Source organism: Brachyhypopomus gauderio, unplaced genomic scaffold, assembly GCF_052324685.1.
Source record: "Brachyhypopomus gauderio isolate BG-103 unplaced genomic scaffold, BGAUD_0.2 sc84, whole genome shotgun sequence".
Classification (NCBI taxonomy): domain Eukaryota; kingdom Metazoa; phylum Chordata; class Actinopteri; order Gymnotiformes; family Hypopomidae; genus Brachyhypopomus; species Brachyhypopomus gauderio.
Genome location: NW_027506905.1, coordinates 592,501 through 615,112, shown reverse-complemented (window position 1 = coordinate 615,112; position 22,612 = coordinate 592,501). Strand labels below are relative to the sequence as shown.

The following is a 22,612-nucleotide window of genomic DNA, read 5'->3' as shown; positions in this document are numbered from 1 at the left end:
TATGTTTACATTTTACAGCATTTGGCAGACGCCCTTATCCAGAGCGACTTACATTTTTATCAAATTTTTTTTTATACAAGTGAGCAATTGAGGGTTAAGGGCCTTGCTCAGGGGCACGTCAGTCATGGCCTCAGGTCTGGGACTCGAACCCACGACCCTCCGGTCACAAGACCAGTTCCCTAACCAGAGGTGTCAATTCCAGGTTCAGAAAGTAAAAGTTCTCACCTGGATTTTGCTCAAGCTTGCTAGATTTTCTATTTAGTGCAATCCAGGTAAAATTAGTGGAATCTACACAATCCAGGAAGCCTGAGCAAAATCCTGGTGAGAACTTTTACTTTCTGAACCTGGAATTGACACCTCTGTCCATAACAGCCAGGCCACGCTGCCCATTGTTCCTGTGTGTGTGTGTGTGTGTGTGTGTGTGTGTGTGTGTGTGTGTGTGTGTGTGTGTGTGTGTGTGTGTGTGTGTGTGTGTTTTTTATTATTATTAAGGGTGCACAAACCCGCAGTGAGTAAAGTGTATTACACGGATTCGTTCAGACAAATACAATTATTCTGCCTGTAGACAGCTAAGATTTATTCATTGCTTAACCTGGCAGGATGTCAAACAATACTTTTGGCAATAAAGGGTATAGATATGTTTTTGTGTGTGCGTGTGTGTGTGTATCTATGTCTGTGCCCATGGATAGTACTAGTGCACACACACACACACACACACACACACACACACACACACACACACACACACACACACACACACACACACACACACACACACACACACACACATGTGCTGAAGTCAATGCACAGCAACTGCCATCACATCTTAAGCGGATCCGAATATCAAGGAACATTTTTACTTCACACAATCTCAGTGGTTTCCAAAGTGCAGAATATTTATTTACTGTCCGAGATCACGCTGTCTCGACAGGAGTGAACGGGCACTGTTGCGCACGTTATCTCCATTACACCTCCATCCAGCGCTGAGGAGAGCCCGAGGCGTTCCTCCTCCGGAGTGATATGGATCGGATAAGCTTTCTGTTCTCATCAGCATACATGACTCCCCTCACCTAAGATTGGAGATGAATGACTCCTTTGTGCATTGTGCAAGTGGCGTAGCAGCTATTGTGCCAGGGCCTGGAGTCGAGTTGCACGCAGGCGAGGTGTGTCTGCTCCTCCGTTGTTGTGGAGTGTCTCTTTCTCTCCCCACTCTCCTTCCTTCTTTGTGTCTGAGGCGAGATGATTCTGTGTCGTGATTGGGCAGTGCCGCATGCGGGCGAGAGGCCAGGCTGGGGCATCTGCGTGGCAGGGTTGGGGTGCCCTCACACCCCGGTATGATGGATGGTGTCACTGCATCATTGGGTACATGGCTGACTTGGTTCACAATAGCCTAAACGACCTCAACGCTTTAACCTCATTCTTGATACATCAAGAAAAAAATACAACTTGGATTTAAGTAGATAAATGAGCATGTGTTTAACAAAGGGCCTAAATAATTCTTATAGGGCCAATTTGTCTGATAAAATGGTCATTTATCATATAAAAAAATTCTGCGAATCTTCATCTGGTAAATCAGCATTATCCAGTTATTAAAAAGATATGTGTAATTACAGTTTCCTGTGCTAAAATTAGCTGAGTGAAGTCAGGTTGTCAGTGTGGTTGTCAGTACATGGTCATTAACGTGCCAATTAGATGCTTCCAGTGTGGTGGTTTGGGAAAACAAGCCTACACAATTAACAGCATATAACTGTGTATGATAATGAGAACTACAAAGTACACATAAACGTGTGTGTTAGCAAACACAAACACACACCCACAAACACACACCCACAAACACACACCCACAAACACACAAACACACACCCACAAACACAAACACACACCCACAAACACACAAACACACACCCACAAACACACACCCACAAACACACAAACACACACCCACAAACACACACACACAAACACACACCCACAAACACACAAACACACACCCACAAACACACACCCACAAACACACAAACACACACCCACAAACATATGCCAGCACGGTAACTCATCCTCATACTGTATATCCACATGCCACATCTTTTATCATACAGTGACATATATATGAAGGAACACACTGAGTGTGTGTGTGTCCCTCTGTCTCCCAGTTCTGGGTGTGTGTGTGTGTGTGTGTGTGTGTGTGTGTGTGTGTGTGTGTGTGTGTGTGTGTGTGTGTGTGTGTGTGTGTGTGTGTCCCTCTGTCTCCCAGTTCTGGGTGTGTGTGTGTGTGTGTGTGTCCCTCTGTCTCCCAGTTCTGGGTCCTAAACCTCTTGCTGATCTATGACTCGTATCATCTGTACGTTAGTTTAGGTCCCACACCCACACCAGCCTTGGAGACAGTCCATAAAATAACAGATGTCCGTTATGCATGTATGTGTGTGTGTTATGTGTATTTGTGTGTGTGTGTTTGTGTGCGTGCATGTGCATATAGGGAATACATTTATCAGTGTAATTAAATCACACTTGTGATGTGATTCTCATTCCTCTATAGTAGCCCTCAGTCGTAGGACTGTGCATTATATCAGGCTTAAAACCCAAACATTCTCATCCTTGCTGACATCCATGGGTGCTGTTTCTGTTCTCTCCCCTCAACAGACGGGACTCTCCCCCCCTTTAGGCCTCCTGCCTTCAGACCTCGGCCGGGAACATCGGCTACGGGAGCAGCTCAGCGCGCAATCTCCTGCTGTCCTCTATTCTCCCTCTCTCTCCTACCTCTGCTGCTCTCCTGCCTGGGCCCAGCCTCCTCCTGACACCCCCCCAGCCACACGGAGGAACTGGGCCAGGAGTGGGTGTGGACACACTGGAGGCCTGACGTATGCACTTGCACTGGACACTTAGACCAACGCCCACCCATTGATCCATCCCATGGTCCACCCCTGCTAGCTACTCTCTGCTGGCCTGCCAAAGCCAGAGAACCCATTTGCTTCACATGAGGTGCTTCTGTGATTTTGGGAGGGGAGAGGGGGGTTTTGTCTTTGAGCTTGTGTTGTGAACAAATGCTTGTTAGCTGTTACCTGCTTTGTAGAATTTTTTCCCTCTATTTTATCTAAGTGGCAGTTTATGTTGTGCGCTAGCTACAGAAATATTAACTCTGCTGCACATGTTCCCACAGTTGTCACCTTCTTATCTGAAATTTACATATGAACTCTTTAGTATTAAACTGCCTCCTGCCATTAGCAGACATGGTGTTTGGGAACAAGCTTTGTGCTATAATAGTCCTTCCTTCAATCTACCCATGCTTCTGGAGATCTGCAGAGTTCAGAGTTCACATTGTACTACAGATAACTGCCTTCATTCACAGTATTGTGCAGGACAAGTGAAGTTATTTGACATTCACCATATGGTTGTATGGCCGTATGTACCATGTGTATACAAGAACGTATTGCGATAGCGATGTTTTAATCTAATTTTAATGCATAGTAGTATATTTATAGGACATATAAATGAGATAACATGTAAATTAACATATTTATGGAGAAATCTATAGTATGTATACACAGTAGTATGGGACGCGAGTGCCCAGTGTAAAATGGATAAAAAAAATATTTGACTACGTAATATAACTCATAGATTGCTGAAGCAAAAAATGTTTAAGAAAATGTGTGTAGACAAAACCTCATAACACACAAAAAAATACTTAAGTATTCCCACACTTACACCGTATCTCTCTTTTGTTCTGCATATATGGGTTTCTGCAGCACTTATCGGCGTCCTGCACTAAAGGCAGCGCGTGACTCGGTGAGTCTCGTGCAGCTGTTGCGCGTGCACGTGTTGACAGTAATGTGTTATGAGGCTCGCGCGTTAATCGATCAATAAAAAATGTCTGATTTCGAGAGCGTTGGCGTCGCCTATTTTGTGTGCCCACAAAACCCGCTGATTATCTTATTTTGTTCTCTTCCACCTTATGCCTCCTCGAACTTTAGGATGATGATGATGATGATGATGATGATGATGATGATGATGATGATGCGTATGTTTATGCGTATGAACATGTGACTTTCCAGGCCCCAGCTTGCCCCTTGTTATCAACAAGTCTCCTCTTAACGCGGTTAGTTCTCCGTCTAGTCTAAGTCCTCATCAGCGCACTGCAAGTGTCAGAAAAGCAAAACACACACGCCGATTCGCAGACGTTTTGTCCATAAGAGATGGAATGAACTCGGCTGTGTTTTACAGCACCAAGTTACCCACTTCACACGTTTTCATATCCACGATTCGAGCCATTGAGTGTTCCGTGCAGCCTCGCTTGCTGTGATTTACGCCCTTGTTTAATTAGCTGTGTAATTTTGCAGGGAAAGATATATTAAAATGACAGCATGGCTCTCCGTACTCTGCGTTTCCCGATATTCAGTAGTAAACAGGTCAGAACCGCGTGGCTAATGACCTTTCATCCCAGCAGAATCCTTCAAACCACAAACTATTTATTTGCAATCCATTTTGATTTGTTTAGCGTTCCTTCTTTGACCGTAGTGGAACTATGAACCTCATATTCGATATATTTGACTGTAATGGCCTTTGGGCAAATCTCGTCTTGCACACAATTTACCTTTTGGCTTTACAAGCTTAAGAAGCATTTACATGCAGAAAACAAACAAACAAACAAACAAAAAGAAATTGGTCTACATGATCGTTACCCTAAAGAAAAGAGCTTGGAGCCTATAACAGCCAGGGGCCAGTGTGTTTCCTGGCCTTGTGTGTAGTGTGTGTGTGTGTGTGTGTGTGTGTGTGTGGTATATGTGTGTGTGTGTGTGTGTAAGATTTTAGGACTGCTGCATGTACCCAGCACTAATACCTTTATTTGCTCGTGGTGTGTAGAATATGTGTAGTGCCTGTTGCGTCTCCGTATCTGTGATCTCTAAACACTCCAGTGTGACCGGGACATGGGGGCTATTTAGATATTTTCAAGAAAGGTGTTTAATTTTAGATGTTTAATTTCGCAGTGTGTGTGTGTGTGTGTGTGTGTGTGTGTGTGTGTGTGTGTGTGTCCGTTATATCAGCCGTCACAGTGAGCGAGGGAGGCGGCAGGGGGCGTCTACCCGCCTGCAGGTGGTTCGGTTCGCTTACACTGGGCTCGCACCTCTCTGGGCGAGGACCAGTCGGAGGCGTGAAGCCTGTGAAACACCGGGGAGTCCGCAGCACTGGTTCCGTCCGCTTGTGCCTTCTGCGTGTGCCTGTACATGTCCCCGGATATTTCCACTCTCTGTTTTGTTCTGCACGTAAATATTCTTAAGGTTGTTTCATCGGGAATTTTTAAAAGACATGAGCCCCAGATACGGAAACCCGCCGGACTGATAAATAACCCAGGCTACTTCAAGACATCGGCTCCAGCGGTACCTGGACGGGCGTGAACCCAGAGAAACGGGAACCGCTTGCCGGTATAACCTACTGGGGCGCATCGTCTGTTTGCTTCGGGAGTAAAGACACTGGATGTCTTAGTTTGGTTTCCAGGACTCCTTTAAACCGCACTGATACCACCCGAGTTGCCCAGACAGGCTCCTCACAATGGATCTTACACCGGTTCCCCTCCTCGTCTGCCTGGTCGCCGTGTGTGTGTGTGCGGATAACACAGGCGCTAAAGCCCGCAGCTGTGCGGATGTCCGTCAGTTCTACAGCGGCAAAGGGTTCACATTAAACGGTGTTCCTCAATCCGAGATATCAGGTAAGAATAAGTGAAGATAGTATTTTCACTGACCGGTCGGCTGAAACACTTCAATTTATTCTTTACCCTCTGGCTAAATTGCCACGAATTCCTCACTGTCCAGTTATTACGCATTTGGGACGGAGCTGCAGAAGACCTGACAGTCCACATATTGGTGGTTTGTTTAAAACCGAAATAGCGGAGTGTTGTATAAGGTGACAGGGTCACATATTCTGTGATGCGTTATGATGCTACGGCTCAAGTTCAAGACGCATCTGTAGCCACACGGGGGTCCCGAACAAAGGCTGCCCACAATGCGCATAGATGTGATCTGAATTCTACACCCGACCTCTATGCGCTTTACCGTGGATTTCGTCATTGCAAATGTCATACTTTCCCCCCTTAATTCGGATCAGGGCAAAAGGAAAGTCTGAAAGATACCGGGATCGTCTTTGTTGGTAACGAGTTTTTGTGGCGTATGCATCCTACCCCATGAGAACGGGTGTGGGCTGGATCGATGTAGATTATTCTTTTGTTATTAATCCCAGTCCCTCAGCGTAGTGTGAAGCAAGAATATCGTTTTTTGTGCCTGTATCACACAAGCTTGTCAGTGCCTATAAAAAAATCCCGGTGTATAATCACTTTATAATCGCATATATTAGGAGACATGTAGACAGATGAAGTCTCCGCACTTGCAAAATACTTGTTATGACAACAACAGCGAGTGTCTTAAGATGGGTTTACCCTGGAAAAGTGTCCAGAAGAGGCTTGGCAGGTGCAGCAGTGCCTGTCTGCTCTTGTTCTGGACTCTTTGGATCAGACTTATGCCTAATTTTAAAATACCTATCAATCATAGTGACAAAGCATACACAAAATTTGAAGAGAGATCATAAAATAAGTACCTTCCCATTAACATAATATAGTTTATGAAGCACTAAAATACAAACCATCTGTTTCCGCAGTGTATGGTTTAAGGGCACAGAGTCAGGTTTGTCTGTGTGTCTGATAAATGGAGATAAATGATTACAGATGTCCATGCTTTGCTTGTACACACAGATACACACACACATTCTCGAATACAATGAAAGCACGATGACAACTGACGATTTCACAGTTTTCAGTAGCATTACCTTTATAACTACCTTCCAAATTTAGCAGATTGCCTTTATTCATGGCCCTCAGATAACTGAGGTACAGGTTGTAAATATTGACACTTAAATCAGCCTATTGAGCTATATAGTTTTATCACACATACAAACACACACACATATGCATGCACCCACCCACCCACCCACCCACACACACACACACACCCACCCACCCACACACACACACACACACACACACACACACACACACACACACTCACACACACACACACATACACACACACACACCCACCCACCCACCCACCCACACACACACACACACACACACACACACACACACACACACACACACACACACACACACACACACATTCACACATACACACTAGTAGGCTCAATAACTCTCACCACCTTGTCTCCCCAGTCGTAATTGTTGTATAGTCATCTGTCTTGGCATTCCCAGAGCCGTGGGGGTGGGTGGGGTGGGGTGGGGGGGGGATTGAGGAAGTGGCAGGGAGCCTATTGGCCGGATGGAGGTTTTCAAGGTGACTGCGTGTCGTTTCAATGACAGCACGCTCAAAGAGGAGAGCTTCACGCTTAATGACAGCACCCGGCACGCCCGTGCCTAAATCATGCAAGGCCATCCTCATGTTTTATTCATTCACTAAACAAGGCATAAGCATCTGCAGGGGAAACACAGAAGTGCAGGAAAACAGAAGTGTACCCCCCCCCCCCCCCCCCATGCCTGCTGTGTGCTTTATGCAAATTACAGTTTATAAGCTTGTGTGATTGGCTGTTGTACTGTGGCAGCCCCTGCTGCTATAGATTCATAGTGGATGATATTATCATATGCACCACATTAGGCATATACTTATTGAAGAGCAGACAGGGAATATAAATTATTGTTATTCAGTACTAAGAAAACAAGGCAGAAAACTTCCACAGGGGTTGGGATGTGCTATGTGAAAGATGTAACGTCCATGGTCTAAAGCTGTGGTCTACAAAATCACCCATGGATCGAGCTACAGTGATACATAATCACCCACACGTGAGCTACACAGTCCTGTGCTAGAGCTGAGGACTAAAGCTGAAATCTATAGCTAAAGTCTACAGCTGAGGTCTAGGACAGGATTTCTAAATACTGGTTCTGGGGTTCCCCTGTGTTTTCCTGTTCTGGCACACTTATTTTTTAAGCCCTCATAAAAAACTTTGTAATTTGGTGAGCTCCATTTCCTAAAAGCACTAAACGTGTTAAGATCACCTTGAATGAGAAAATGTTCATCTGATACTCACTCTAACATTTAACTGTGATCTTTGTGTTACGATGCTTTCAGGGAACCCAGCCAGGGTGAGTTGAGGTGTGTTGGGAGTCAGGACTCAAACATGAGCTGCAGGGGTAGTTCAGGTACCAGGATACTGCTGAGAGATGACTTCCAGATTTGGCCCACAGTGCCACTTAGCACACAAAATAGAAGCGGGCTGCCTGTGTGAGTTGGTTAGAACAGGACGGTGGGAGCAGGTGCTGCATTCTTAAATGTCAGCGCTGGCACTATTTTGTTGCCAGTGGAATCCTAGCGTTGTGTTCTGGGACAGACCGAACGGAAAATGGTCCAAGAAACCGAGTTTGGCTTTACAGCTCTCTTTGCCTTAAAGGTGTTTAAGGAGAAGGAGGTGATGAACATTGTTTAAAGGTCAGAGGGAAACTGGAGTTGAGCCGCCACGTATGAAATTACGAGACCGACTAAGGTGTCGTCCATCGTTAAGTGCAGAAGCCCTTATATTGTTCAGTATGAGACTCGGTGACAATTTAAGCCCTGCAGTGACACTAAACAAAGACAAGATCACATTGCAGACTATATGAAGTGGTGGATGTATGTATGTGCATTGATGTGTGTAGGTGTGTGTGTGCTTGTGTGTTAAGGTGTGTAAAGGTTAGACATTCTTCCTGTGTTTGATGTGGGTCTGCACATGAACACAAGCGTGTGTGTATTTGTGAATTCGGTGAGAGTAAGAGATGTTCACACTTGCTTCGTGAGCTCTACCAATTTCTCCTAGCCCTGTGTAAGTCATGCCAACATGCGCTCTGCTCTGTGCTATGTATAAAGTCCACACCCATATAGTTGTGTGAACTTTAGAAGACACACCCAACCAGCCACACACTCCTATACTCATCTGTTTATGTCAGACTTTCCCAGCCACATGCTGCACTGTCAAAGAACCTCAACTTACTTAACAAATATTTGGTTAGTAGCACACAAACATCTAAGAAACATTTATAAAATACATTTTAATTACTGTCTCACATCTTCAATTGTCAGTGTATTAATTTTCAGCCAAAGCATGGTATAATTAAAGTCTTAATTAATAACATGTGCAAAGCAGACTGCTTTAAATTGTGTTGCTTATTCCTTTAACTGCAGAGCAGAAATGCAGCTTTGAACAACATTCAGTGAACATTTCCCATGACACTTCCACCTGTAAGCCATTAAAATCTACTGGCAGTTGAACCCAGGCTGACTGCTGGAGTCTCTCTGGACTGGGTTCTAGTGATCCTAGAAGATCCTGCTGGAGTCTCTCTGGACTGGGTCTTAGAAGATCCTCTGTATCTCTCACCTCTTTTTTCATGCATGCTGCGACTTTTTAGTGCCCCATGCACACTGGCCAGGCCTACACAGCATCATCTCCAATCAATCCTTCTCAGATTCAGATTCCCACCCACACAACACACACACACACACAGAAATAAGCAGCCCATAAACATAAAGATACACCTGCATTAATTCTCCTCCACACTCGCACTGAGTATAACACTACCGTTAAAAATGATCGTGCGTTTCACCTGCTTACATTACAACGGTAATTGTTGCTACATTTGTAATCAGTCCGCTACAGCTCACGACAAGTGTTCATCACGGCGCGCTGTGCGCTGGCTAACTGAAATTCTGTGAATAATTCACAGCAGCGCCTGGCGTTCCTCCAGCCACTTTGCTCTGTCAATATTAATTGCGCTTTTTCCGCCAGCTAGTTCTCCTGCTTCACCGCGAGACGCTGGCCAAGGCAATGAGAGTGAATGATGAAGATGGAGGAGTGATTATTAGTGTTGTCAGGATGTGGCGACATTTCTGTACCTTGAGGGGTCGGAGAGTCGCTCGCGTCTCCATTTTTTTTGCAAGATGTTTCACGTTATTGCTGTGTGGATTGGTTTGCAGAGTGTTTTCTAGTTATCTCGTGTATTTGACCTGCACCTTTTTAATGACTTGGAAATACTTTTGTCTTTATAATAATGACACATCTTTAATGTCGTTTGGTTTAAGCAAGGCTGTGGACTACCAGAAGTCTGGTTCTTTGGTGTGTGTGTGTGTGTGTGTGTGTGTGTGTGTGTGTGTGTGTGTGTGTGCGCGCACGCCCCCTGTGCTAGCTCTGTGTCTGAGAAATTTTCAACTCAACAATGGATAAATCTACCGTACAGATACCCAACATGAAGTCATACATATTGCTGCCTGGAAAAGCATAAACCCTGTTGCACCTGACCTTGGTTGTTCACGATATTCCACTGCAAATTCACGTTCATGCAAACGTGCAGTCTTGAACTCAGCAGCGTGGATCTTGCTCCTCTGTGTACCGTTTCCACACACCTCACCCAACACTGACGTATCAGACCCTTTGTGCGCTTGTTAAGGTCGGGGCTGAGGCAGAAGGAGAGTACAGCTGAGCTCTCTGCACAAATGAGTTGTGTGTACAATAGAGCTTTGTGCACGGATGTCGTCCGGGACTGAGACGTGACGCCGGTGCCGGTCGGAACCCGTGGTGTGGCTGCATGTGGTTCGCTCTGAACTGATGAGCCGTCATACTGAGATCAGGCGAGCGGAGCTCTCGGTGGGAGATCATCTTTCTCCCGCTCTCTTAGTCACTAAAGGGGCTCAGGAATGAGTGGATTATCTGCACCTAAGCAACCCCTCATTAACCTGCGCCACGCTCTCGAATCGGTGGGGAAAGGACTAGCAGAATGTGTGTAGTGAACGTGTATAGTGTGTCCTCAGCCCCGACACAGATCCACAGAGATTATGGTGGGAATTTGGCTTTTGGTCAAACCCGTATGCCTCCGAATTACATTTGTAAGGTCTATCATTTTATTCTATATTTCTGTTTTTTACATTTTACTATATTCAATCCATTGTCTTCCAAGTTAGGCATTTATGCTATCCTCCCCCATCAAGAGACACTGACTGACCCTGTACGGTGTGGTGAAGCACGTGCTTCCTCCAAGACGCATTACACCAAACGTCTTTACAAACCGCGGCCTGTACTGCGATAGACTGCCCTCATCAGCAAACACCAGCCACGATCGGCTAGTGTCACAGTGATTGACAGGGGGCAAAGTAATGCTAACCCTTCTTAGGTGGTAGTTCAGGTCCAACACATAGTGTTTAGTGATTAAGTGTGGGTGATTAAAGCCAATAAGTAGCTGTTAAATGATCTATTAAGTGATTCACAAACTTACATACTTTTCAGTCATTAAGTTCTCTACTCTTCTCAGAGTCAAACCTTGAGTACAGGGAGCTCACTTTGCTAAACTACTATTTCCCCTTTAGGGTAGATTAGAATATGGAAATTCTAGTTTTTGTCATATCCTTTGTGTTACTGAAGTACATTGCGGTCACGAACATCCTTTCTGTCTTGACTTTCAAATACTTTCCTGAGCATACACGAGATCTGTCATAACTGCTTGTTAGGATCAGAGGTGTGAGCTTCCAGTTCAGTTATTGGCTGAACGGTCACAGCTTCTGGAGAAACAGTAGGTATGTTTTCGTTCCTTCTGGATGGGATAATGAGTGGGTCGTTAGCTAATCTGTCTGCTTCTAGTCCTGCAGTCCCGTACAGGAGGTCAAAGAAGGTCACTGAGGGTTGTTACTTTAAGTGTGAAGTCTTAATCGTGCTGAGCAGAACTGCCTTGAAATCTGACAGATTGGACCCTCGTGGAGGCTCGGGGGAGATCTGGAAGGAGTTGTCATTTACGGAGAGTAAGATTCTGTGTTGGGCTGACTTAGAGTATGAGCTGCAATGGACTGATTACAGGTGGCCCACGGTGTCGCTCTGGAGAACCTCTGACATCCGACGGTTGACATGCAGTGACGGGCTTTGCTTTCTTATTTTAGGTGCTAGCCGATCAGACACACGCATCACATACACACATAGCTACTATCATTCACAACACCCACGTCAGAGCAGAGCTCCTCTAACTCTTGCTGTGCACTTTCGTGAAAACCCAACCTCACACCTTTCATCTTCACAGGAATAGAGTATATGAAGCCACGGGGTACAAATCTGACACGCATTTAACAACTTGTGAATTATTTGAAATGTCATGTTTCAACCTTTCAGATGTATTGCTCTGTAGTAGTCTGATTTGCTTGGTAACGAGGACACCACAGATTTTCTGCTAAAATATGGATTAATTATCACTGTTGTCCAGATTTAGGATGAAGTCCCTTTTCTAAAACCCCACCACTGTACATCCACTGGTCAGGACACCGTACGTCCAGGTCCACTGCCGTGGACCGTTGGAGCCAGGCTAACACAATGCATGACAGCTGAGAGATTAGCGAGTCTTACAGCCACAAATACCCCGAGCTTAATCCAAGGTCTTGTAATCCAGATTTAAGGAGCACCGAGCATAGCAATTTGAACAGGGTTTAATAAATTGTGTGTGTGTGTGTGCGCTGTGTTACTGAAGAATGCATGCGTATAATATGAGGAGTGTTTGTCTTCTGAAAGGTTTGTGTGGCAGGTTAGATGTTTCTCAAAGCTTTCCTTTATTCATTAACAATCACGCATGGCAAAAGTACCAATCAGAAGGGAGCTGTATTTGATTTGGGTCTCTGTTTATTTTGGCTTAAGAGGATCAGTGCTGTGATCATTATATGGATTTCACTGCAGCATTACTGCATTTTTCTACCACTGTGTTTGCTGAATGTGCGGCTGGCGTCACAGTCTCTCCAATGTCCTTCACACTCTCTGGGTTCTTTTAGAACAAACATGAGCAGAAGATGACAGGTATTCACCTGACCATTAACACCTCTGATGTGATTGATGAAGTGGTCAGTGCATCACAGAGGCACTGACAGGCAGTCGCCCTTCTCTGCAGTTTTAAACCAGAGTGAGCGTATCCCGTCTCTCTGCACCTCTCCGTTTGGATCTCTGGGTCCTGTGATTGTGAGGCTTGAGGTTTCACCTCGCAGTTGCCAAGATTCGGCTCTCTCTCATTATCAGTGGGCTTCTCGGGGCCATGGACGCCCCCAACACACACACCCCCAACACACACACACTCAACACACACACCCCAACACACACACACCCCCAACACACCCACACCCCCAACACACACACACCCAACAAACACACACACCCCCAACACACACACCCCTCAGCTTCTTCCATAGCAACATCTGTATGTACCACTAAGGCAGAATATTTAACAGGCATTGGTAGCTAAAGTGCCAGCTAAAAATATGACTCTGGGTCTCAAAGAAGCTTCAAAGTAACTATTCAGGAGCCCTTGTGGTCTGGTGTGTTTTCTGCAGCTAAACCACACATGCTCTCACACAGACCCCCCCTCCCCACACCCACCCACACACACACACACACACACACACACACACACACACACACATACAAACACACACACAGTGCTGAGTCTAACTAGTGGTATATTTTTAGTCCTGTGGAAACCTAGAAACATTCAAATCAAAGTGCTGGTTTGCTTTCCTGGGCATAGTTTGCCATTAGCAACGATGCAAAACATTGATATTTGAACTCATTCATTTGACAGTTTGGACGCAGGACCAGATCTAAACATAAACACAGCAATTATTGGGGTCCAAGCACTTCTTACTACTAAGGCAACAAGATCAGACATTCGAATTACTTCAACAATTCTGTAATGGGGAATGTCAGCTACTTTTCTTTGGTACCTTTTAACTATTTCTGTCAGAATATCAAGGCCAAAGCAGCTGTCTTTATTCTGATATTTAGCCCGACAGCATCTCCCTTTATTTTGTCATAATTGGACTTGTTAAAAAAAATTAGCATTCTTATGTAAAAATGATCAAAAATGTGGTAGGCAGTGTGTGACTAAGAGAATGCGGCCATAAATGTTTAAATAAAAAATTATCTTGTTAAATTACTTTAATTTGCCTGCTGCTGCAGTGGGACTGTGCCCAATTAAAGAAAGAATAGAGTTTATGATCGTCATATTGTTTACAAACTTCAACAATAAGCTCCTGACTAGTACATATTAAGCGGTATATTACTGTAAGCAGGTGGTTAATAATGACCTTTTAGGTTCATTTGTCATTTTAAAAACAATTTTCATTATTATTTTTATATACATTTTCTTCCGTCTGTAATTTTCATTCCACTCACTTGCTAACTGAACCTCCTCAAATTCCACAACATGGGCAAGCCAGGAAGGTGAAGGCTAGCATGAACCTCGTTCTGATATGGTTCCAGTGTCTGTCATGTATATTGACATAAAAGTCAACCTAATTGTCATAAGAAACAACTTCATTTATTTTACATTGTTCCTCTTATACATCCATGTGTGTAAAGGCAGGCACAGGATTAGGGTCATTCTCTTTGGAAACAAAAAACTCTGGTGCACAGAGCGAGTGTTACTGCCTTCATTACAGGATCAGAGTTAGTCATTAGTTATCCCTGTTAGAACCTTGATATTTCCCATTCCCTGGCTCCCTCTCTATTTCCCCATGGCTATAAAGCTGAATAAATGCATATGGTAGCAGGTCATGTGCATGCTAAATAGCACACAAGCCTGGGCTATTTTAACTTAAGCCAAACCTCAGGCACACACACAAGTGCGTGCACACTCGCAGAGCAAAACACAAGCACGCAATCACATTTATGACATAGTGTGTGTGGTATATACGTAAAATCACGAGGCTAACTCGATAATTTCAAGATGCAAGGGGCTAGCTTTAGAGAACAGCCCCAGAAATCATTTAGAAGGTCCTTTGGCGATGATTTATAGGGTACGCCGTCTCACTCTGATGTCATCTATGAGGCATACGAAGCAAACAGCTACCAATTGCCTTTACGAAGACATCAGAGAAATGTTGGGTCAGAGGTCAGGGTTTAGAGCATGAGATAGCAAAACATCGGATACATCAGGTCCTGGAGGCTGAAACAGTGGTGCGTGGTGCTGATGTGGGCATGGGGGAGGGGAGAGAGAGAGAGAGAGAGAGAGAGAGAGAGAGAGAGAGAGAGAGAGAGAGAGAGAGAGAGAGAGAGAGAGAGATGCACACACATACATAGACAGAAAGACAGAGTGATAGAGAAAGAATGTTGCTGAGGTAACAGATTAGTTGAAAGAAAAGTCACTATGAGAAAGGAGGGGGACTCAGTCCATTAGTCGTGTGCTATTGGTTAATAGGTTAGAGAAATAATTCCTCTGGTAACTTTCCTTTCTTCCATCTGGTAATTGCTATGAAGGTGAACAGTTATAAATATTAATTTTGCTCCTTACTGGGACTTAAGTAATAAAAGTAAGACAGAAAGAAAGGATAGCAATGTCTGCTGTCCCTCTTTTTCCCCTTTCTAATTCCGTCATTCCAAGTCTCTCTATGTCTTTCCTGCACTAACCTTGTTTCCCATGTTATCCTGGGTGAGAGCTCCCCACATGCTGTGGGTTGATGGCAGTCAGATGGGGATTATAGTGATACTGAATGAATTCATTACCTTGGACTTCATACTCTTAATTGAGACCAGTCTTTTCACATAATGGCACAGTGACCCTATTCTGAGAAGCAAGGAGTCTTTTAGGGAGGAGCTTCAGAGGTGGCAGCAGGCCACATTAATCAATGGGACATCCTGAGAGTCTCCAGCTCACACAGTTCATTTGTAGCTATTTTTTCTACATTCACTCTTTTGTTGAACTGACTCTTAAATGAGTAATGAAATGATAATGAAGTGAACTGAATGAAGCTATACAACTTCCAGGGAATGCCACAGACCTCTTTCTTAACCAAACTCCAAAGAAACTCCATTGCTATTTTTAGACAATACACTGAGGTAAAGGCAAGGATAAAGTCAACACGATCTGTATCTCAGAGGAGCAAGGGGACCAGGAGACAGAGGAGATGACCGTTTCTCGTGGTTAGCTCAGGGATTTATGACTCCAGCTGGGCTCACCTTCAGAGTGTTGTACACCTGCTCGCTCGAGCGGCGACCAAAAACGAAGCCCGGGGCAACTCCCCACTCCCTCACCTCGGCAGAACTCGCCCAAATCCTCTCCCGGGAGAAGAGGGAAGGTTTGAAAAGAGGAAAATGAAGGAGGATTCACACTGGAATGTCAGAGGCTTTGAAGGAGAACTTTGAAGAGCATCCCTAGCGAGAACTTCCTGTTGCCGTTTGCATGTTTTTGTCTGAAATGTGCCCAGATATGTTGTCAGAAGTCATGCCAGATAGTTGTCTTTAAACACATCTTATCAACACTACCGAGGAATGTATGCACTCTTTGAAGGAGCTCCACTATTTTTCTACTTTGTATAACCTTAATTGCTACAAGCTCATCTTATAACAGGATATTTGGACATTTTTATGGGTGTATCAGAAGCCAGGCGAGGAAAATGTTCATACCATCCTTGCCTTTTTTCTTTATAATTTAAGCAATAAAACCCACCACACCCTCAGTCGTAAGCAATACATCAGGATAATACGTTTGAGGGGAGAATCGGTTTCATTTCAGGTGGCCGTTCCTTCATTCCTGTGATCATTAGTTCCTGGATTCCTGTCTGTAGGTGCTCCATCTTCAGACAGCCAGAGGAAGGAGCTATAGTGAGTAGAGCACTCTCGGAGAGGAGTGAGGAGAGCACTCTCAGAGGAAGGAGCTGTAGTGAGGAGAGCACTCTCAGAGAGGAGTGAGTAGAGCACTCTCGGAGGAAGGAGCTGTAGTGGGTAGAGCACTCTCCACTCTCACTGCCCCTCCACACCGGCCACTCCGCTTGATGTCTCTGTTCCCCTGTCGTGGTCATACCCGCTGGGCCTCGGCTGCCTCCTGAACGCAGGTCAGCGGCTCCGTCTCTTTGGCTGTCTGTACTCGTGACAAATAGTCTCTCTTAAAGGCTTTTTCCTTGTGGAAGACAGGTGATTTTTTCCTATTAATCAGTCTGTGATCTGGTGAGTCTGCCTGGCCTGGCAGTTGCATCATTCACACGTGCTCACATGGGACCTGATAAATGGGGTAAGACTGACAGTCTGACATGAGATGGACCACAGCAGACTGATTTATATTCTCACCCCACATATTATTGCCACACCTCATACATTCCACGCAAGACAGAAACTTGATGATTTGTTTTGCTGTCTTTTTCTTCTTTCACTCTATTTCTATCTTACTCTCTGCCTGTCTCTCAGTTTTAGTGCAAAGCTCCAGTCCATGTTGAGTGTCCGTGCGTGTGCGAGAGAGGCGGAGGGAGCGGGCCGCCAGCTCCTCCCGTCCCCCGGTGTTGATATTCAGGCCACACCGCCGCGTTGCCTGCGAACTGAAACGAGGAAGCTCCGCCGAGTGGGACGAGATGTTATAATGAGATTGTAGCCTGTTTAGCTACCGGAGCGGGCGGTTGGATATGAGCTTATAGGCTCGCTTTATTGGTTTACGGCTGCCTGTGCTCGCGCTAATGTGTTCGCGATTCACGCGCGCCACACCAGCGCGTTCGCGTCACCCCCGGGACTGAGGGGGGCGGGGCCAAAGGCCTCGTGCTACGACGCTTGCAGCTGCCACGCGGATATTCTATAGGCGCGTTTGACCTGATGTGTTTTTCGGTTCTCCTGTACTGAGTGCTGTAGTGAGTTGGGGGCAGTTCAAATGTCCCGCATTAAAATTTTAGGGAGTCCCGTTTTTTTCCAGGATGAAACGGTCGTCGGCAATTAAGTGGATTCACTTTGGGTGTAAGGAGCCAAGCAGTGTTCCTCTAAATGCATCTCTGAGCACTTAGCAGGGGAAGTATTCAGGCCAGCTGCTCAGCTCCTGGGTTGGTTGTAAAGCGTTTCTCTCCCCTCCCTTCGTGTTACCTCACTGTATAAATAAACCTCAGCACACGCGGGGATTTTCGCTATGTTGTCCGAGGCTATGAAAGATGCACGGCGCGTTGGTCTAGTGTCAACCCCCCGCTGGCCCTGCCACAGGTCGAGCTTTAGGCGGGGGAACCCGTGCGCCAAATGTCAAGCATCTCCAGAGAGTCTCCCGCAAGACCTCCCTAACCTGCTGCAGAATGTGTGTATCTCGGTGCGTGTGTGTGTGTGTGTGTGCGTGGGCGTTGCAGAGAGGGAGAGACAAAGAGAAGACCTGTAGTGTACCTGTAGTGGTAGTGTACCTGTAGTGTAACTGTAGTGGTAGTGTACCTGTAGAGTACCTGTAGTGGTAGTGTACCTGTAGTGGTAGTGTACCTGTAGTGTACCTGTAGTGTAACTGTAGTATACCTGTAGTGACAGATCCCTGTACGTGCTAGCTCCTCTGCTGAGATTTTATGTGGCCAGCCTTGAGCAGCAGTATGTAAATCATGTTTATGCATATGCATGAATATACATATGTGCATATTTATGATTGATCTGACAGCTCAGATTCCCAAGCTGGGAAAACATCTTGTGTTGAGGTCAGGAGGGTTATGAATGTACCGCAACCCACAACCCCCCCCCCCCCCCCCCCCCTCCCCCACCCCCCATGATATATTACATGACACATGTAGCTGGTCACTGTATTAAGATAATAAACATTTCTGCAGGTAGAAAGTGTTAGTAGTGAACGCAAAGTAAGTCCAAGAGGCCTGTGTAGGGGCCCGTTTAAGGACCTGTGTAAGGGCCTGAATTGGGGCCTGTGTAAGGGCCTGAATTGGGGCCTGTGTAGTCCTCTGGGTACATAACGAAAGCTTCAGGAGGCTGCAAGGCCACTGTGCAATCTTAAGACAGACCAGAATATTTCTATAGCAGGCCGAGGAATGGACATGGGGAGTAGTCAATATTGGTTAAGAACATTTTAATGAGCTGGAAACCCCTTTGTGAACTGTTGTGGGTCTCTGTGTACAATTAGATGTCTCTCTACCAAGGTCAGCGTGGAGCAGAAAGCAACCTTATCTTGCAGGTGCTTGGTGGTGTGAGTTGAGGACATCTTTGAATAGAATTTTTAAAAGAGTCAAAATCTTCCAATGGGATATACTGATATTATAGTAAGTATCCTTAAAGTCAAAGTCAAATTTATTTATATAGCGCATTTACAACACATGTTGTCACAAAGCAGCTTTACAATCGTATGGGTCCAGATCCCTAATGAACCAGCCAAAGGCGACCGTTGTTAAACAAACCAGTGTTTGAAATCTCCAAATCATACATTATTCAATATAGGGAAATCCTACTTAAACTTGCATAATGATGGGTTTTAATTTGAATATATTGAATAATGTATGATTCCAAACCTTCTATTTCAAAGAAGGTAGGGCTATTACAAATCATGCCTGAACATACATAACAATGTTAGTGTTGTTAGTGTAATATTCTGGAGGGTGTTCTCCATGGGACCAGTTGTATAACAGTGTTGATCTACAGTAATGACTGGGACCTGTTATTCTCTTTAAGTGAAGTATTTATCACTTCGTTGCTGGTTTGTTGAAGGCTAATTCAGTGCTGCTATAATGCAGGACATTTGAACCACAGTATGACACCACTACAGGACACCTGAACTGACTGTATACCCTCTGTGACCTAACAGAAGCTCGCAATTGGCTATCACTGCACTGCATGAACCAGAATAGAAGGACCTAGTCATTCCTCACACCCAGTGAGGACGCGTGGCCGTGGGCGGACCTCACAGATTTTCTGCAACTAACCACATTATGGTGATCGCTGATATTATTATAAGCTGAAGTTATTATATAACCGCAGTACTTTAAGTGTCCTAAGTATTCTGCACGTTCTATTGTTTCATTCTACACTGGTCGTGCTCCTATGTACTATTTTGTAGTTTATTGGAAGCCCTGCTTCTGTTAAAATGTTTTAACTGTTCAACACTAACTGTAGCAGCTGCTGGAACAATAACTGTAGCTGCAGTTTGTGTATTCCCACCTGAACCTTGTGGTCAGTCATGGCCTGGTGGTAGGGAACTGGTCTTGTGACCGGAGGGTCGTGGGTTCGATTCCCAGACCTAAGGCCATGACTGAGGTGCCCTTGATCAAGGCACCTAACCCCAACTGCTCCCCGGGCGCCGGGCTAGGGCTGCCCACCGCTCTGGGCACGTGTGATCCACAGCCCCCTAGTAATCACTAGTGTGTGTGTGTGTGTGTGTGTGTGTGTTCTGACTGCACAGATGGGTTAAAAGCGGAGGACAAATTTCGATTGGGGTGTAAAAATCACAATTGACAAAATATGGCACATTTAATTTTCTCCATGTTTGTGTTGCATGGACTCTGTTAGAACACCTTAATTTCCATTTAGGATTAATAAAGTGTTATGATGCCTTTTATTATTTTACCGAACATGCACAGTAGCATATGCCGAGGTAAATTGTAAAGAGCTACAGTGGTGAGTAACTTGTGCGTCCTGTCACTCGTCGGGCAGGTGAGCACCTGCGTGTGTGTCCGCAGGGGTACACCTGCTGCACCAGCGCCATGGAGGAGACGCTGTCCAACCTGAGCCGCCGAGAGTTTGAGGGTCTGGTGCGCGAGGCGGGTCGCTCCATTCAGGCCTCCCTCAACGCCCAGTACAGAAGCTTCGACAGTGAGTAGTGTACACGCGCACACTCTGGGTCACACAGCAGGGGGCAGCAGAGAGGCCATGCAGCCTCAGGGGGCATAGAGGCAGACCAGCTCAGTCCAACAAGATCTTGTCTAGTCTAGATGTCTTGTCTTGTCTAGATCTTGAACACCTGGCTTAATGGAAAGTAGGAGGGCTGGTGGGATGCTCTCTCTCTCCTGGTTTGTGACAGAGGAACGATTAAAGGGAGAAGGTGCTGGTGTTTCTCTCTGCCAAACCACCCAGTGGGACGAGGTGCCTCACAAAGGGGTTTCATCCCCTTCAACACCGGTCTCTCATTAAAACACAATAAACCATGACAGACTGCATCCAGCAGTAACCATAAGAAAACTAGCAGGAGCCTTTGCGCTAAGTATCTTCCACATTGCGTAAAGTCATTTTCTGAATAATAAGACACACGGTGGGGGGCGTTCTACATTTGCTGAGGCAGTGTTCTGGTGAGACATGGCTTTGTTAAGCATTCACAGACCGCTCCAATCTAACATTGCGCTCCAACGCACCCAGGCCTGCCGATGACCAAGGACATAAGGATATCGTTCCCGGGATATCATTTATTTTCATTTTTTCAATCTGTTTCGGCCCAAATAGCCATTGACGTCAGCTGCTGACTGATGCCTTTACATGTCTGTCCCAAAGCAAAACGGCAGATTCCTCTGCTCCTGGAGACCAGGCTTGCTGAGGCAGAAAGCAAGTTCTGGCTTTTATCTTTTCAAAGGGAGCTCAGCCGCTGTGATTCAGCGCTTGCTGCAGAAGTGCGCGCTGGCGTCTCCTCCAGGGACGGCGTCTGAGCTGCAGGACAAAGCTAGAACACTTTTCATGCGCTCCCAAGACACGCGCATGTTTATCACGCCATTTTCAAAACTACACTGCCATCCCGAGCCAGTCAGAGCTCGCGCTTTGAAATATTCATAAAAGTAGTGGCAGTCAGAACATTCCTACGGTGCTCTTGTGGAGATGACACACACGTGACGTGGGGGATGGATCCTTTTTCAAAGGTCACTGAATGGATCCCTAAAATGGTCTGATACCTCTAGGGACGAGATTAGCTGCATTCAGCCCATTCAGCCCGTTCAGCCGTTAACTTAATTTATGTTGAAACTTTCCACAGGAATGTGCAGCAAATTAAATGAACGGCTGGTGGTTTTGATTGAATAGAATTTTAGAGCCACCTAAATTAAATTGACCCTGGACCTGGTGTTCCTCTGTGGTTCCGTTTGAACAGACACTGTAGGCGTGTAGGCTTTAACTCCTTCATCCTTGTTGACAGCGTACTTTCTGGAGCTCCTGAACGGATCTGAGCGTTGGCTGGAAGAAGCGTTCATCAAAGCCCTGGGCTCCTTGTACGGGCCAAACGCGGGCGTCTTCCGCGACCTCTACGCCGACCTGCGGCGCTACTACCGCGGGGCGGCGCTGAACCTGGACGAGGTGCTCGACGAGTTCTGGACGCGCCTGCTGGAGCGTCTGCTCAAGGCCTCCGAACCGGCCGCCGCGTCTCTGGTCTCCGACGACTTCCTGGAATGCGCGTCCAAGCAGACGGAGACGCTGCGTCCGTTCGGCGACGCCCCGCGCGAGCTGAAGAACAGGCTGGTGCGCGTGTTCATCGCCGCTCGCGCCTTCGTGCAGGGCCTGAACATGGCGGGGGACGTCGTGAGGAAGGTGTCTCAGGTACAGCACGCAGCGTTATTCAAACGCAAGATTCATGCAGATTTTGTCTTTTAAACACAATTTTACAAGGTACAGTATTATGGTCTAAGTAGTCTAATAATCCAGAGAGCCTGTCTTTTGTATGTTGTAAAACAGTGGGTGGATGAGGTTAATGAAGAAGGCCATCATTAAGATTTAATGGGTGCTCTGGGATTTCTTGGGCAGAGCAACAGCGGTTCTCTAACCAGCATCCTAAGCTGGTTTTTTTTGTCTGTCTTGATGCTCTTTACAAAAAGAAGCCAATACTCAATTTAAAGTGCATAAAAGAAGGGTATCCGCCCTTCACTCTGAGGTGGGGCTTAAA

General features: G+C 45.8%; 2 protein-coding genes across 2 annotated transcripts in view; both read left to right on the top strand.

Moving 5' to 3' along the window:
* gpc5b (glypican 5b) overlaps nucleotides 1-3,878 on the top strand; it is a 37,145-nt gene extending 33,267 nt beyond the window's left edge. Inside the window, exon 9 of the mRNA XM_076991643.1 lies at nucleotides 2,641-3,878. Coding sequence (XP_076847758.1) covers nucleotides 2,641-2,795 — 155 coding nt within the window. The 3' untranslated portion in view covers nucleotides 2,796-3,878. The remainder of the gene's footprint in view (nucleotides 1-2,640) is intronic.
* Nucleotides 3,879-5,063: 1,185 nt separating this feature from the next.
* gpc1a (glypican 1a) overlaps nucleotides 5,064-22,612 on the top strand; it is a 24,196-nt gene continuing 6,647 nt past the window's right edge. The window contains exons 1-3 of the mRNA XM_076991607.1: nucleotides 5,064-5,701; nucleotides 20,410-20,568; nucleotides 21,872-22,269. Coding sequence (XP_076847722.1) covers nucleotides 5,545-5,701; nucleotides 20,410-20,568; nucleotides 21,872-22,269 — 714 coding nt within the window. The 5' untranslated portion in view covers nucleotides 5,064-5,544. The remainder of the gene's footprint in view (nucleotides 5,702-20,409; nucleotides 20,569-21,871; nucleotides 22,270-22,612) is intronic.